The 16,892-nt window shown below is 34.7% G+C and overlaps 1 protein-coding gene across 8 annotated transcripts in view; it reads left to right on the top strand.

Moving 5' to 3' along the window:
- The window catches only part of KIF13A (kinesin family member 13A), a 70,471-nt gene that overhangs the window by 49,828 nt on the left and 3,751 nt on the right, over window positions 1-16,892 (top strand). For 4 of the 8 annotated variants that reach the window (XM_032222807.1, XM_032222803.1, XM_032222802.1 and 1 more), the window contains 10 exons: window positions 739-794; window positions 1,524-1,648; window positions 2,708-2,884; window positions 3,669-3,761; window positions 3,906-4,058; window positions 5,664-5,741; window positions 6,835-6,879; window positions 8,326-8,434; window positions 10,604-10,740; window positions 11,205-11,312. In XM_032222807.1, the coding sequence (XP_032078698.1) occupies window positions 739-794; window positions 1,524-1,648; window positions 2,708-2,884; window positions 3,669-3,761; window positions 3,906-4,058; window positions 5,664-5,741; window positions 6,835-6,879; window positions 8,326-8,434; window positions 10,604-10,740; window positions 11,205-11,312 (1,081 nt within the window). Of the gene's footprint in view, window positions 1-738; window positions 795-1,523; window positions 1,649-2,707; window positions 2,885-3,668; window positions 3,762-3,905; window positions 4,059-5,663; window positions 5,742-6,834; window positions 6,880-8,325; window positions 8,435-10,603; window positions 10,741-11,204; window positions 11,313-13,721; window positions 13,883-16,892 lie in introns of all 8 variants that reach the window. The other 4 variants (XM_032222806.1, XM_032222805.1, XM_032222804.1 and 1 more) reach the window with 2 other exon arrangements.

Raw genomic sequence — 16,892 nt, 5'->3', positions numbered from 1 at the left:
CTGCAGTCAGCTGAAGTAGCCTGCAGTGCTGCATTTAACCACTGCGCCACCTCGGCACAGTGGGGGGAAAAGAATTAGGAATGGAATGGTCAGGTTTGAGGCATTAATGGCTTATTACCTAAGTCAATGGTGGGGCATCTGTATAATTCCTAAGTGAGAACATAGCTGACATCTATCTGATGAGCTGATCAAATCTCATCTGAAATTCCAGAGTTATTGTGAAACCTTTTATTAGGCTGCCCATTAGCCGGGACTAGTCGTTAAAAACATTAAATCAGTGCTCCACGCTCTGAATTGATATCCCCCATGTTTCTAAGTGCCTTTCAATATGTTGGCTTTAACCCACAATTTTTATGTAGCCTGCATCAAGATAGTGTCATGGTTTTAAACTATTCAGTACATTTATTCCAAGAGAAAGTTTTAGTGAGTACCTACTTTCATGAAGTTGGAGATGCTTTACTGTTCTAAGGTCAGGAGATAGTGTGTCTTTATTATCGGCCCAGTCCCTCCTGTCCCCAACCTATGGAGGATTACATCTGCAGACTGACAACCTTGTCCAAGTAGGGAAACTTGGAGATTGGACAATAGTTACCAAAAAGCATTGGGTCTAAAAATGCCCTTTGGAGGAGAGTGTGAAGCATTGCCTCTTTCATAACCCAGGAGACCTATAATTTACCATTAAAATATCAATGCAAATTATGATTCAATCTATTGATTGATATGTTTCTTTCTTATTAGGGTCCCTCCTCCTGGAATGGAAACACATGTCCCTGTACTTTTCCTTGATCTAAATGGTAAGTTCCATTTTGGTATTCATGATACTGAGCTGAATTCATGATATAGTTTAGTGCTGCATAGAAAATAGTAAGTTTTCAACTGGACCTTGGACCTGAAGTGACTTGGCAAGTACAGCATTTGTTGAGAATAGTCCAGTCTTGGGCAATGAAATCCCTTTCCAATATGGAAAGATATACTTAGGAATCTTAATAAAAAATATTGGCCATCTAGATGTCTTTCTGTTGAGGCAGTGCAGTGAAATAAACTATGGTAACTCATAAATAAAAAAGTAGCTTATGGAACATAATAATTTAAAAAATACAAATCTGTTCAAAAATTGCATGTAGGTTTTCAGCTTCTTCATAAAGGTGGGTGATAAATTAAGCAAGGAACTGGCTGTTGTTGAAGAAATCTATTCTGCTATATTTAGTTGGAATATGGATGTTTAGATGAAACATGGAAGGATTATTATAGACATTTGAATCAAGTTTTATCAAGTATTGTGATACATTTAGATTGCACTTAAAATAACTTGAATACCTCCCTATCAGCAATTGTCCTCATTCAAGAATCCAGCTGTTGATATTGATTGCCAATCAAGCAGAAATCTATTTCTCAGCAGTGCAATTTGTATTTAGGATTTATTTTACGGTTTTTGTGTGTTTTTATAGTTCTACCCACATGATGCTGGGTAGAATTTAAAATTAGTTCTGCCTTAATTGTAACTTCCTTTTCTTTGTGGGTAGCTGATGATCTTAGTGCCAACGAACAGCTAATAGGTCCACATGCATCAGGAGTGAATTCAATACTACCAAAGGAGCATGGAAGTCAGTTTTTTTATTTGCCGATAATAAAGCACAATAAGGATGAGGTAAATAGATTTATGGTTATTCTGGTTCTATTACTAGTGGTCTGTTATACAAATAATATTATTTCACTCAAAACTCTTTAATACTCATTATTTTCTTGCATTTTATTTGTTGAACAACTATTCCTTAAGAATAAAATTTAACATATCGAAGTTTAAAGAGTATCCTAAAAAAACTCTGTAGTTTTTTAAAATCTTATTATTGTAGCCCTTTTGATGAAGAAAGGAATGAATGAATGGATGGATATTAAATTATTAGTTATAATGACTTCACTCAGTTCTCTCAACATCTGACTGACTGCCATGGAAAATAAGATGTAGACTAAACTTCATTAATCTTCTGTTAGCTAGATATGTTCAGACTATATAACTTTTCAAAATACAGATATTATGGCCAATAGTTGGGAATTCTGGGAGTGGCAGTTCTAATAAGAGGACACCAGATTTACGAAAGCAGCATTAGTTAGAGCTTCACTGTAATCCAAATGACGTTGTATTACATTATGTTAAATAAGACATACGATAGCATATTTTTCTTAATGTAAAAATACGTAAAAGATCTTCCTTACACTGCAGAAGGATATCCTAAAACTAAGTTGCTCCTCCCACTTGGCCTAGACTTTTCAATGAGGATATGATAAATGTGAAAGCATTTAGGTCAACAAAAGAAGAGAATATTTGTAGTTTAGGGTTGAACTGTGTGGGGTTCTTGGTGCTCTCTTGAGCTTTGTTGTTTTCTTGCAGAGTTTTCATTACTAACATCAGTTTTAGAAGGGGGGGGATTAGCTCTCATTTTATATACAAATATATATTGCCCTGTCAGTGTTGGTGGGAGTGGTCTTAGAATGGCAGTTAGAAGCATAATTATGAATTCTAGCACCAGCCCCCTCTCAACTTTAACAGGTAATGGGGTATTGCTTTAGTTGTCTGTTAGATGTCTCAATGTACACTTCATTATCTATGATAAATGATTTTCTTCAAGAAAAGGTATCTTTACCCTTAAGATCCACATAGGAGTGAATTGCATTTTCTATTTCACCTTCAACCAAACTATCCCTTTAGATTTCAGCCACTGCAGCCTGGGACTCTTCTGTACATGATTCAATTCACCTAAACAGAGTAACACCTCAAAACGAGAGAATATATTTGATTCTGAAAATTACAGTCCAACTCAGCCATCCTGCTGCAATGGAATTAGTGTTACGTAAAAGGATTGCTGTTAATATTTATAATAGGCAGGTAAGTGATATTTTATATACCCTATGTTAGTGATGGCTAACCTTTTTCTAAAGGTGTGCCAAAACTGTGTGCGTGTGCTCACACACCTGAGCATGCGCAAGTGATCCCCCCCCACCGCTCAAGCAACCCCCGCGTGTGGGGGGGAATTTTCGCCCTCCCTGGGCTTTGGAGGCTTTCCAGCGGGTTGGGGAAGCCATTTTTGCCCACGCCAGGCTTCAGGAAAGCTCCCAAAGCCTGGGGAGGGCGAAAAACAGGCCCAAACAGAAATTTGGGAATGAACTTCCAGTTGGCCTGTTGGGCTGTTTTTCGCCTTCCTCAGACTTCAGGAAAGCCTCTGGAGCTTGGGGAGGGTGAAAAACGGGCCCAACGGGCCAACGGAAGTTCATTCCCAAACTTCTGGGTGGGTTGTTGGGCCTGTTTTACTCCCTCTCTAGGCTCCGGAGGCTTTCCTGAAGCCCGGGGAGGATGAAAACGGCCTAAACGGAAGGCATGTGCACCAGAGCTAAGGGCTGCCATGGGTTGCTGTGCCGGCAAATATGGCTCCACATGCCACCTGTGGCATGCGTGGCATCACAGCCCTATGCCATTTCCCATCATACATTTTAACATTATAGTTAAATCTCATTCATCCTTGAAAAGTTCACATTTAACTGTTTTATGTTCTATTACTTACTCTTTCTAAAGGTTCATAAATGTGCTGTGCCTGAAGTAGATTTGAGAAGAAATAATCAATATATCTTTGATCACTAGTTTTTGCTCAATTGTGGTTTAACTTTTTCCTTAGAGTTTTACACAAAGTCTCAAACGAAGAATATCTCTTAAAAACATATGGTATGCTTGTGGTGTGACCTATGAAATAGTATCCAACATACCAAAGGTAAGTACAGTTGTGCTCCGATCAAGAAAATGGAATACCTAATTGTTTTTTTTTTCCATATTAAGTCATTCTGAAATGAACCTTGTTGCAGACTGAACTATGTAAGGTTGGAATCATGCATTAAACCTAAAATTTACTTTTTAGGCCACAGAAGAAATTGAAGACCGAGAGACACTAGCTCTGATGGCAGCCAGAAATGAAAATGAGGGTACCTCTGATGGTGAAACATACATTGAAAAATATATACGTGGGGTATTACAAGTGGAGAATATTTTGAGTCTTGAACGCCTGAGACAGGTGAATAGAAAAAAAGCTTTAGGCTTTATTGCATTTGGTTGTTAGGTATGAGATGTATTTGAATCTGAATCAGAAAAGGTCAAGGGTTCATGGTAAAGAAGCACTCATATTTGAGACAGGCCTGGGCACAATGCTGTTAGTGCCTCCTTACTCAAACATGCATTTTCATGGGAGTGAATGGCTACCATGTGAACCAAGATAGGATAGGGTTTCCTTGAAGGAGGTGTCAACAGGTGTGGCATGTCTACCCATGAGCCCTCCAAAGCATTGTTTCTCCATCTGATCTGAAGCACTTTGAATCCTGAATGTTTTCGTAATGTTGTCATAACTCTGGTATCAGGTAGTCCTCGACTTACAACCACAATTGAGCTCAAAATTTCTGTTGCTAAATGAGACATTTGTTAACTGAGTTTTGCCCCATTTTACGACTTTTCCTATCACATTACTTCTGCTGACTGCCGGCTGCCTGCAATTTGGCAGTTCGAATCTCACCAGGCTCAAGATTGACTCAGCCTTCCATCCTTCCGAGGTCGGTAAAATGAGGACCCAGATTGTTGGGGGGGAGGCAATATGCTGACTCTGTAAACCACTTGAGAGGGCTGTAAAGTGGTGTATAAGTCTAAATGCTATTGCTGTTTGTTAAGTGAATCCCTGCAGTTGTTAAATTAGTAACATGGTTGTTAAGTGAATCCGGCTTCCCCATTGATCTTGCTTGTCAGAAGGTTGCAAAAGTTGATCACATGACCCCGGGACACTGCAACAGTCATAAATATGAACCAGTTGTCAAGCATCTGAATTTTTATCATGTAACCATGGGGATGCTGCAACAGTCATAAATGGGAAAGATTGTATAAGTCACTTTTCTCAGTGCCATTGTAACTTTGAATGGTCGCTAAATGAACTGTTGTAAGTCGAGGACAACCTGTAGATGGCAGATCACCGTAAAAACTTACTTTTTGAAATATATTTTAAAATGATGAGCAGTCATTGCTACATCTTGAAGTAATAAAAATGGTTATCACTGGAATGCAACAGCAAAGAAAGAACATGCTATAAATAAATGAAGTTCCTATTTATTCTGAAATATGATTTATGTTGCAATCTTCATATATTCTGAGAATGGAGCCTTGTTTCTAAATAGATATATAAACATATAATATTGCTTGTTAATTGTCTAGCTCTTTTTAAAAAAATATTTTTTTTCTTTTTTGGTTAAGCAGACAAACAACACACACCCAAAAATTCATCTTTCGTTACATATTGTAGAAGTGTGTCAATTGGTTACAAATAACTTTCGTGCATCTTTTCCACAGTCATTACTTATAGTTCATATCACATTGTATATTTTAAATCAAAAATCTTTATATATCTTACTATCAACATCCCACAATTCTCATTTGACTATAATTGTTTTAACGTCCTTTTGCATGAAATAATCCAAAATTAAAAACACAACCACATAATGACATTTCATTAATTATTTCTAATATCATCCAATACACCTTTATAACATGTTCTAAGTAAGAATTAATTATGTTTGTTAACAAAATGTCTAGCTCTATTAAAGTAAGTAGAATTCAGCATATTCCTTCTATTTTAACACAGGCAGTCACTGTTAAAGAAGCTCTTTCTGCTAAGACTCGACACCTGCAAAGGAGCATTAGCACACCAAATGTTCACAATGTAAGATAATCTTCTAAAACGTTGCACTCCTGTATTACTATAAATGTTAATGTCATAGTCAAATGTGTACAAATTTCAGATTGTGTAATAAGTGGGAATTTCCTGCAATACAAAATTAGCAATTTCTGCTAGTTTATTTGGGACATTTTATTTATTTATTTACTCACTTTCTAAATCTGCCCAAACCACAGAGCAGCGCAAGGTGGTTTACAGAGGATTAAAAACACATTGCAATAACAAGGAATAATAACAAGAATAAAAAAGATAAAGCATTTATGCACAAGAAAGAGAGAAACTTCAGTTATATCACGTCCAGCTGGTCCACAAACTGAACCTACCCAATATCTGCCAGCTTTTTGAAGGCATTCTGAATTAAAAACAGGGTTGGGGTAGGATAAGCATACTCCTGGGCTCATAACATGTTGTTTAATTGATGGGACCTTTATGTGCAAACTTTGCCTGCTCTTATAGGATGGGCATTGGGCAGAAAAGTGGTCCTGCTAATATCCAGATTAAGTTATAGAATGGAAAAATGGTTTAAGATAAGTAGTAGTTATAAGAAGAGCTATGGTGGCGCAGTGATTAGAATGCAGTATTGCAGACTATTTTGCTATTTGCCAGCTGCCTGCAATGTGTGTAAAATGAGGACCCAGATTGTGGGGCAATATGCTGACTCTGTAAACCGCTTGGAGAGGGCTGTAAAGCACTATGAAGTGGTATATAAGTTTAAGTGCTATTGCTATTGCTATTAGGAAATTTGCCTCTAAAATAAATTGCTTTCTAAGCCACCTATAATCTTTCTGTCAGTGGTTGTCTATGTCAGTTGAATAAATGTTTTAAAAAGTCATTTAGAAATCTCAGTTGTATTTTTTAAAAATCCAGGAACTATTTGGTAGATACGCTCAAAATTACATTTAGAAAAATCAATGCTAAATATATGATGAATTGTAGATTAAGCTTTGTTTGCTATGAATGTTAGTATCATGTACAAATATGTCCAAATTTAGTAGTAGATAGCCCGGGAGTGTACTGCAATTTCATAGCAGGTGGATAACATTCATTATATTAAAATTTGTTATGGTTGTTATTTTAGGTATCTTCTAGTCGATTAGATCTTTCTGGCTGTGATGAAGATAAGGTATTGGAATTATTGGCAATATATTTAGTATTTTAAAGTATTTTGAAAATATGATTACAAATCCTTTTTTTCTTCATTTTTAATACAAGATTATATAGTATCGTTTAAAATCTTATATAGCAACAATTAGGAAAATGATTGAAGATTGTTTAGAATAAGTATTTGGTATAAGTAGAAAAAAATTCAGTGAATACTTGTTAAATTCAACAGAATGTTTCCTTTTGATTGATGAGGGAAATTATAAAAATAGCTACAATGCAATTGTACCAATTACAAAGATACCTAGAAGGTTTTTTTATTTCTTACACACCAATAGTTATAGGATGTTTTTGCACAATAAGCCACTGTAAAGCATTGGATAGTTGGAACCATGTTTATTCAGTCAGTGCTGAAGGATAAGTCTTTTAGCTTGCAATAGCATTAAAACAGTTAAAACAATATAAATACTTGAATTTTTAATTGTTTCATAGGTGTTAAAATATATAATCAGTCACAGATTAGTCCTTGTTTAATCACCATTTGTTCAATGACTGACCACTCAAAATGATGATGGTACTAAAAATAGTAGTTATGGCTGGTCCTTGAAGTTATGACCGTTGCAACAATCCTGTGGTACTTGGTACCCTACCCATGTTTATGACTACAGTGAACACTTCAACTCCCCCTAGCCCCATGTCTTTTGGCCTTGTGAAGGGACAGTGGTTGCCTTGGCTGGGCACACCTCATCAGCAATGGAATCTTTGTCGCATAAAATATAATCTAAAATATATTGAAATGTTTGACCTTGATATCAATACTTCCCATGAAGTAGGTGAAATAGGAAGCTTTAATTTTTATTCCATTCAATCAATGAAAATTGCATATAAAATTGAATAATTGCTAACAGTGTTTTATAGAAGCAATTTTAGATTTCTTTGTATCATAAGATTTAATAATCACTTGTAATAGACCAGGGGTTTCCAAGGCTGAAAATGTTACAAATCCAGACTGGGATTATCAATAGGTTTTGTAATTGTAAATACTACCAGAGAGTCATACTAAATAGGCAACTTTTGTCATTGGATGGGATAATGATAAATATTAATCACTATTAACTAAGCGGTCCCTAACTATTTTGGCACCAGGACCGGTTTCGTGGAAGACAAGTTTTCCACGGGGCGGTGGCAAAGAGGAATGCATAACTTGGATCCCTTGCATGCACACTTTACAGTAGGTTTCATGGCCCAATTTCTAACATGTATGGACTGGTTCTAGTCTGTGGCCTAGGGGTTGAGAACCCCTATATTAACTGATCCAAAGCCATACAATCATAAAACATGATGTACTGCTCCAATCCAGCAGTGATGTGAAACTAGAGAGGAAAGAGGAATTTCTGTTGAAAGCAAATTAAAATGTTGCTATTTTACTTGAAAAGTAATGTATTTTTTTCTTCGTTTACCTCACAAGGTTTGGCTGGAAGGTCATCTAGATGCCATAGACTGTTCTAGTTATCAAGATATATCATGTTATGGTACTTTACCAAGGGATTCGCCTCATAAAAATAAAGATAACAATGGTAAGGTTTTCTTTTGTTTCATTTACTAGACTATTGATGAAATTATAAACTAGTAAAAGAGAATTAATAGTGTGAAATATAAATCCTGTTGCAGTTGTTTCATGTGCAACTTATACAGGCCAGACAAGTTTTATACTGATGTAATCTAAGCAAATAATATTTTTGCGCAGCCACAAATTTAGGACACTCTGAATTCCCAGATTAATCTGTCTTTCTAGGATTCTGTTGGCAACCTAACCCTTTTCAAGAAATAATGTTGCTAAACATAGAAAGTCATTTCTTGTCCGCTGTTTTTTTTAACAAAGCCATACCATACAGGATTTTAGATTCAAAGTTGAAAAGATCTTTTAAAACACACAGCTTTTCCCCCTAGCATCAATCTAAAACTCCTAAAATGAGCTGTATCTCTTTGAGATTGTGTAGCTGCCCTCCATGGCTGCAACATAATCACAGGAAAATATACATTTGGGGCAAGGAGTTGCAAATAGATATTGCACAATTACTCCAAAGTGCCTTTTGTCTTTGAATTCTAAGTGGTACACAGCCCTATTTCTTACCTTATCTTGATATATCGTTATTTCTCAGATTCTATATTTGATTTTTCCATATCCCATCTCTGGCTTAGATACAGTTTTCTAGATACTATTTTCTGATGTTAAGGGTGTGGTATTAATATGTACAGATCTGAATCTGTAGGACTCCAGAGGATTAATGCTTAAACTATGCCTTTAATTAAGGGAGGTTTTACATTCATATGCTCATCCAGCCAAGCAACACATCCTCCAGGCATTTTACGTTGATAGTATTATCTTATAAAGTTAATGAAGTAATAAAAAAGATGCATCACTGTTATCCTGGTCTTTTGCTAAAACATTTGAAATGGTAAAAGGCAATCTATTGGGGATCACTTAAATAGATACAGAAGGTGATCATTTAAATTAATAAATACAGAAAAATTCTTTTTATTATCTCATTATACATATGAGTATTTTACTGTTTCATAGTAGGCAATGCATTTTTGTTTTTATACTGTTCTTATTGCCCACAATGTTACTTTAATATAGGAATTTACTTATTTTTTAATTAATAACATGTAATATTTGTTGCATTTTCCAATGCGTATAAATGCCCCCCAATGATTAGCACATTTTATATAAGGCAGTTTCCATATTCATTTGAATTTGAGAACCTGGGTTACAACTTTTTCATTGTTTAACAAATTATTAGCAAATTATTCTGCGTTCTGCCATTAGTGCATGTTGCATTTGGCGTAATAACATTACTACAAAGAGAGAAAATTCTCTGTGAATTCTACAGGAGAAAATTCTATAGAAGGGAAGCATAGGAAGAATGTGCATATTTATGCAGTATGATTTCTTAAAAAGCTATTTAAAGAAAAAAAAGCTAAAGCAGCATTGTCAAAGATAAATGTTATTGTGGTGTGTTTTTAATTACCTATGTAGATAATATCAAGCTCCACATAGGTGACATGATAAAGGAAACAAAACCACAAAAACATATTTAATGAAGGTGTGGGGCAAAATACATAAATAAAAAGAATAGTGAGAGAGCATATTTCCATTCAGGACCATACTGAGTTAATTAAGATGAAATCTTTCTGAAAAGCTTGTTCCTGCAGCTTTGTGGTCTCTTCTCACCTTTAAATATTACTCCTCTTTTGTTCCTTCCCTCAGTGCTGCACACCACAAATGTTACTTTAATATGCTCTGGCTACCTAGTAACAGTTTAGTAAACTGAATACAAAATTAGAGGATGTTTTGGTGAGAAAGAATCTTATGGTTCAAAAAGTATTTGCTGTACAGAAATTTCCCAGGTGTTGGATACTATTCATGGAATATTTACCATCTGTTTGCATTAAAAACAAACTTTGAAATGGTGCTTATCAATTTCTGATGCTGCTCATTCTCCTAGAATGATAGGATGGATAATAGGATTAGTGAATCTGAGAAATGTAAATGATCAATATTCCTCTGTTAGTTTTCTGAATAAACAGTGCGTTGACTTTAAGAACAAAACCACTAGAGACATTAATAAACTCATGACCAGATATTTTGTGCAGCTTTATTTGCCTTTCACAACATTTGCTGATTTATTTTTAAATTGATGTTCAGATAATGAATGCTTGTGGTGTTTTTATTTTGCAATCAGAGAATCTACAGACATCAAGTATCAGTTCATTTAAAGCTTTCGCTCCACAACCACCCAAATTTTTCAAACCATTAATGCCAGTAAAAGAAGAGAACAAAAAAGCCTCTCTGGAGACGCAGCCTCTACTTAGCAAAGAGGTAAGTAGTACCTCTTTGTAGTAGGAAGAAATATAGGTATTAGTAACATTATATTAGTAATAATATTAGACCTTATATGCGGATAGTAATTATTTTTACCTAGGAAGAAGCTCACAGCTTATGAAAGCATTTGGAATTGGGTGTTAAACTTGGTCTGTTTATTTAAATGGGGTACTATTTCACTGTCACCTCACTTTGGTAAACATTCTTGCATGTATTATATTTTTGCTTAAACATGTTTGCATGTATAAATGTCTAACCTGAGCTGTCATATCTGTAGCATTGTGTTTGAAGCAATGTTTTTAAAGTCAAAGTTCATTTTGCATGTATTTCTATAATTAATTTAACTGCTACGCCTACATTATTTTAATAAGAGAATAAGATCCTTTTGTGTTGTGCTAACATGCATGGTTGAATGTCAGTATTTTCTTTGTGTGATGTTTTGTGTATCTTAACCTTTGCAGAGCATGCCATCATCTCAGGTATATAATGCTGATTGTGTTGTGTTGTCGTCAGGAAATAATGGCAATAGCATGCCATTAGAACTCAATAACATACAAGAGGCAAAGACTGTAAGTGTTGCATTCGTTTCTGACTTAAAGCCTGATGGCCATTGTAAATACGCATTTACGCTCCAGCTATAAAGGGAAAATGCATGTATATAGTATTCTTTATTGCATGGTGGTGCTTATGAAAGTGATAAAATGCATACATTGATATTTTAGACCGATCATTTATTTATAATATTTCACTTTTTAAAAAGAGGATATGATTTAAATATTTTTTTCATTCCCCCCCCCAAACTAGGAATGAAATCTGAAAAATTGACTCTGATTCAACTTTTACCAGTCTTCTAAAACTTTTCATTTTTAATTTATAGAGTACTTAATTGAAAGTGATAACTTACTTTAGGCTGAGCACAGTTAGTATTAAAAAGTATGTAACAGGCAGGTTTGGCGTTCACTTTGCATTCACTTTGTATGTATGTATATGTGCACACATTCATGCATGCATGGACCAACTCAATAAAATATAGAAGGCAAAATCCAGATTTAACACACATAACAGGGCGTTAAAATAGATTTTCCTGCTCTTCTCACAACCGGCCTTTTAATTCCTTGATAATAGTATATAGAAAGTCAAGGGACACTATTGAATAAAGATTGATGTGGGGCATGGGGCAGAGTGAGAAGTGAAAAGTCCTTCAAGAAGCAGGGTTCTTTCTTCCTTCTCTTTACCTTTGCTCTAGAGAACTAGGAATTTTTTTGACAAGTGTTTTTGGAATTTGAGAGGTTTCCTATCCTGTTTTTTTTTGTTGTTGTTTTGTTTTTGGTCAAAACCAACAGAAAATATATGGCAAATCTGTTTTAAGGCTCATCAACTCTAAACATACTTCAGAATGCTTAAAAGAACAATTAGAACTGTGATGGCAAACCTATGGCATGCGTGCCACAGGTGGCATGTGGAGCCATTTGCCAGGGCACCTGAGAACTTCCAGGTTGCTCGTAGTGTCGCTTTATGCCATAATGTCGTTTTCACCATCACTGAACTAGAACATGCTTGTTCTCTTCTATATTTAAAAATCTTAGCCCTATCTTTCTAGTTGCATTCCATTATATTAAACAATTATACCAGTGGTCCCCAACCTTCCCAACTCCATGGACTGGTAGTGGTGGGGGTGGCAGTTTTGGGCATGTGCACACTACTTGGAAATATGGAGCTTCATGTACCCACCCGTTCTGGCCACTTGTTCTGCCCAGTCCATGGACCAGGGTTTGAAGACAATAGTATAACTATATATAACTATAATCTATGACTATAGGTAGTCTTTGACTTACAACAGTTCATTTAGTCACCGTCTGAAGTTACAACAGCACTGAAAAAAAGTGACTTATGATCATTTTTTACACTTATAAACGTTGCAGCATCCCCTGTGGTTATTTGATTTACATTCAGATGTTTGACAACTGAGTCATATTTATGATGGTTGCAGTGTCCCAAGGTCATGGGATCCCCCTTTGCAACCTTCTGGCAAGTAAAATCAATGGGGAGGCCAGATTCACTTAACAACCATGTTACTAACTTAACGACTGCAGTGGTTCACTTAACAAATGTGGCAAGAATTGATGTAAACTGGAGCAAAACTCACTTAAATTTCTCACTTAGCAACAGACATTTTGGGCTCAATTGCAGTCCTAAGTTGAGGACTACCTGTACTACATTTCCTATTACATTTATAAGCGAATTTCTAGCTGAAGTCATCTAGCCATTCTTACTCAGTGTCTTTTTCTGCATAGCAATTCAGAGTATTACTGCTTAATGTGACAGGAAAAGCTGAATATAAAATGCCCAATAGATATTACAGCAATACATTAAAAATATACTTTTACAAGAAGTATATTTTGTATATAGCCATGTTTTTGCAATTTAAGATTGAGATGCATGAGATTTCCTTTAATATTTTTTATTTTTAGTGTAAGCATCCAGAATCCTTTGGGAGCTGGGAGCTCTAAATTTCATAAATAAATATGTTGAATATTCCATGTGAACATTTCAGTTCAGTAATATGAATATTGATAAACCCTTTATTCTTAAACTGTTATAAAAATCGGATGTGTGCACCAGCTAACTATTATGAATAGCAACCCTGTGACATACATACAAAGGTAACAATACATTTCTGTTAGAATCTAAATATATTATAGAAACGTGTAATGTAACTTAAACTCATATGGAGTAACCAATGTTCTAAATTATCATTCTAAATTTATAGACAGCTAAATATTATAGCGTATACCACAAATTGCGTAGTTCCCTTTTTATTTAAAAGCATTTATCAAATAACATCTTGGTCAAGATTCAGTGCTTTTATCACGTAAAACCACTTTATTCATGCACAAAAAATGTGGGTTTTTATTGTCTTGTTGATACAATGCTGCCAAAAACTAATTTTGCCCTGGCTTTTATTTCTTCTTTGGAAGGATTCTTCAGAGTAGAAGAGGGTTGCCAGGAATTTTCCCCTTGTTCCAGGACATTGATTGGATATATTGTATTGTTGATAACTTAGCTAATGAAGGATAAGACAAGAAGATTCTGAAATGATTAGACCATTTTGGACTAGTTTTAAAAAGTCTGTTGAATGGTGAGCCCATTTTATAGATTACTGGATCTAAGACATTGAAATAAATTTTAGTAACAGTATGACTGAAGTTTGGCCAGTATGTTTCAAACCACTTTTAGTACTGATATATTTCCAGAATGGAGTATTGTATTTAGATTACATAGTGTTGTTTTGACATGCTCAGATAGTTAAAATAGATAGCTATAATGTGTAACTTTGAATATATCAGAAAATAGCAACGTCTGTTATACTAATAAGTGAACAGTATTGTCCAAAAATCACTTGACGGGGAAAAATTGTTGGCCAGAGAATGTTGCTTTAATTTTTTGAAGCTGTCTCAGAAAACAGCACAAGATCTATGAGACTTAAGCCTTAAGACAATCATAATGTCCTTTTTAAAAATACAAGAATCCCCTCCCAGTGATAATAGTCAAGAGGTAAACAAATATAAAATAGGTAAAATGCAGTAAAGAAGAACTTAGCTTTATTATTGATCCTGTTCAAAAGGCCAGATTGAAAGAGAAAATTTGAACTCTTTTCTTAAAAGCTGAAACAGCAGATAAGGGCAACTTCTAGCTTGGGATTGTCTCCTCCGTGGCCACCCAACAGTAGATACCTGAACTACTGAAGGAAAGTCTCTTTAACAGTAGTGCCTTCATATTGAGACAAATTTGTTTGGAGCGTTAGAGATTATAGTTAACAGCATACATTCTATGTGAATTATCTGTTGATGGCTGCTGCTGATTTAGCAAAAATACACAATGATATTGTAGAAACAAAGAATCACTCTGCAATGGAAATTCTGGAGCTAAATCATAGATTAGCGGGTGTAATTTGCTTTGGTGGCCAAAGGCATAATTTATGTCTTCTGTCATGATAGAAGCTTTTACGTAAATTTTAATTTCCTTGCAATAATGATGGTTGCAAAGCCATATAAAAATTACACATTATTATGAGAGGTAGGAACATTCCTTTTATCTTGATTGCCTGTGGTTGATAATTGCTACCTACTGTTCATATAAGGTTTAGGTTTTTTAGCAACTGATCTTTTGAATAGTGCCATAGTAAGTAATATTTCACTTTAGGCCAGTTTAGATGGTAGCACCTAGCCAAGCTAAGCAAAGCTGGTTCCGGTTAGTATTAGCAATAGCACGTAAACCTATATACTGCCCTGACTGATATACTGCTCCACAGTGCTTTATAGCACTCTCTAGGAGTTTATAAGATCAGCATATTTCTCCTAACAATCTGGGTCCTCATTTTACTGACCTCAGAAGATTGGAAATCAACCTGTCAACATCAGCATCGAACTCCAGACTGTAGGCAGAGTCAACCAGCAATACTGCATTCTAACCACTGTGCCACCAGGGTTCTCACTGTTAGTCCCTAGATAGGAGAGAACTAGGAGGCCCCAGACCAGTGTTTTTCAACCTTGACAAATTTAATCCATGTGGCATGCATGCTGCATGTGGAAATCTGACAATTGAAGCCCACACATCTTAAGATAGATTAGGAAATTGAAAGAACCAACCTGGAAGAAGATAATGGCAGACTATTCATATTGTCCAGAAAACTGCTAGGTCTTATTTCTGTATTCACCAGGAACTGAGTATGTTATAAGACTTTTTTTTTCTAAAGCACTAAACATATTTTTGGAAGTGTGCATTGCTTTTCAAACTATAAATTGTAGAACAAAATTTCATTGGAAAAAAGAAAAATTTTCTAGTATCTGAATATCCATTAAATACTATAGTTTTATGAATGCCTGATTCATTGCATTCCTTTTACAATTCAGATTTTTAAAAGTGTGATCTTCTGTACAATTATGTTAGGGCATAAAGTTGTAAAATGGGTATGTTGTAAAAGGTGTAGGCATTTATGTTAGATTTTTTTCCTGGATTTTCCATATTTTATTGTAATTGTCATCCCAATACACTTGTGCTAATGGTTTTTTGTGATAGTTAATCGCATATTTTCATTTAATTCCAGCATTAATTCTGATTGTGTTGTTATCTGAATAAATAAGTTATAGGTACAGTTAACAGATTATTTGTATTTTTAGAGAATGATATTAACATCTATGTTGTGATAATAGTTTAATCAGAATGAAATAATAGATGTTAAATTAGAACCTGATATTATTCAAACTCTTAGATGCTGGAATCTGAACTTAGTTTTGCACCACATAGCTTCATGTTCATTTTTCTTAAATCATACTGTACACCATGTACCATTCTGGCAAACTGTTAAAACAGAATGAATATATTTTTTTTTTAAAGTATGGGGAGTGAAGGAATATCAAACATCTTGATGGATGCATACCATTTTCTGAATAAGCTTTATACAGCTTTGTAGATTCCAGCTGTAGAGCTTCTTAGACCTGGCGAATAGCAACTTTCATTAATACAAAAAACACATGTTGAGTATAATATGAATAGCAGATGCTCTTTAAAAGTAAGACTAATAAATTCCACCAAAGTAAAATAAAATGAAATTAATGCCAGGAGATTTTAGTATTTGGAAAAATAGCATTATTTTCCTATGTTGTTCCATTGTAACAAGGCTAACGTAATAAAGAAATTATTCTTCATTAAAAGTGAATTTAATGGGAGGTACCCATTACTGTTATTTATAAAAGAGTTTCAGGCATATATTAAACCCTTTTTTAAAGTTTACAACCTGAATATTTAATAGCTTCATTCTGTTTTACATAATAGTCATTTATAATTTTATTAAAATATAAGATTTTTTTTCCTTTTGTTTCTACATGTTGGAAACTGCCATAACCCAAAGCCTCAATTGAATTGAATTGAATGATAATACAATTAACAAAAGTAACCGTTTCTTTAGATCAGTTGTAATACTTGCATGCATAATTTGACGTAATTACAATTCAATATAATTATAATGAATGAAGTAAATAGTTACTATTCATGTTGTTTTATCTGATGTAATAAATTGCTAGTTTTGAAATGATAAGACTACTAGAATTGTTGAAACATTACACTAGGTTCTCACTATATGCTGACTA

The sequence above is a fragment of the Thamnophis elegans genome, chromosome 8 (assembly GCF_009769535.1).
Source record: "Thamnophis elegans isolate rThaEle1 chromosome 8, rThaEle1.pri, whole genome shotgun sequence".
In the NCBI taxonomy this organism is placed as follows: Eukaryota; Metazoa; Chordata; class Lepidosauria; order Squamata; family Colubridae; genus Thamnophis; species Thamnophis elegans.
The sequence above is the reverse complement of the archived record's forward strand: the minus strand, read 5'-3'. Positions and strand labels throughout refer to the sequence as shown.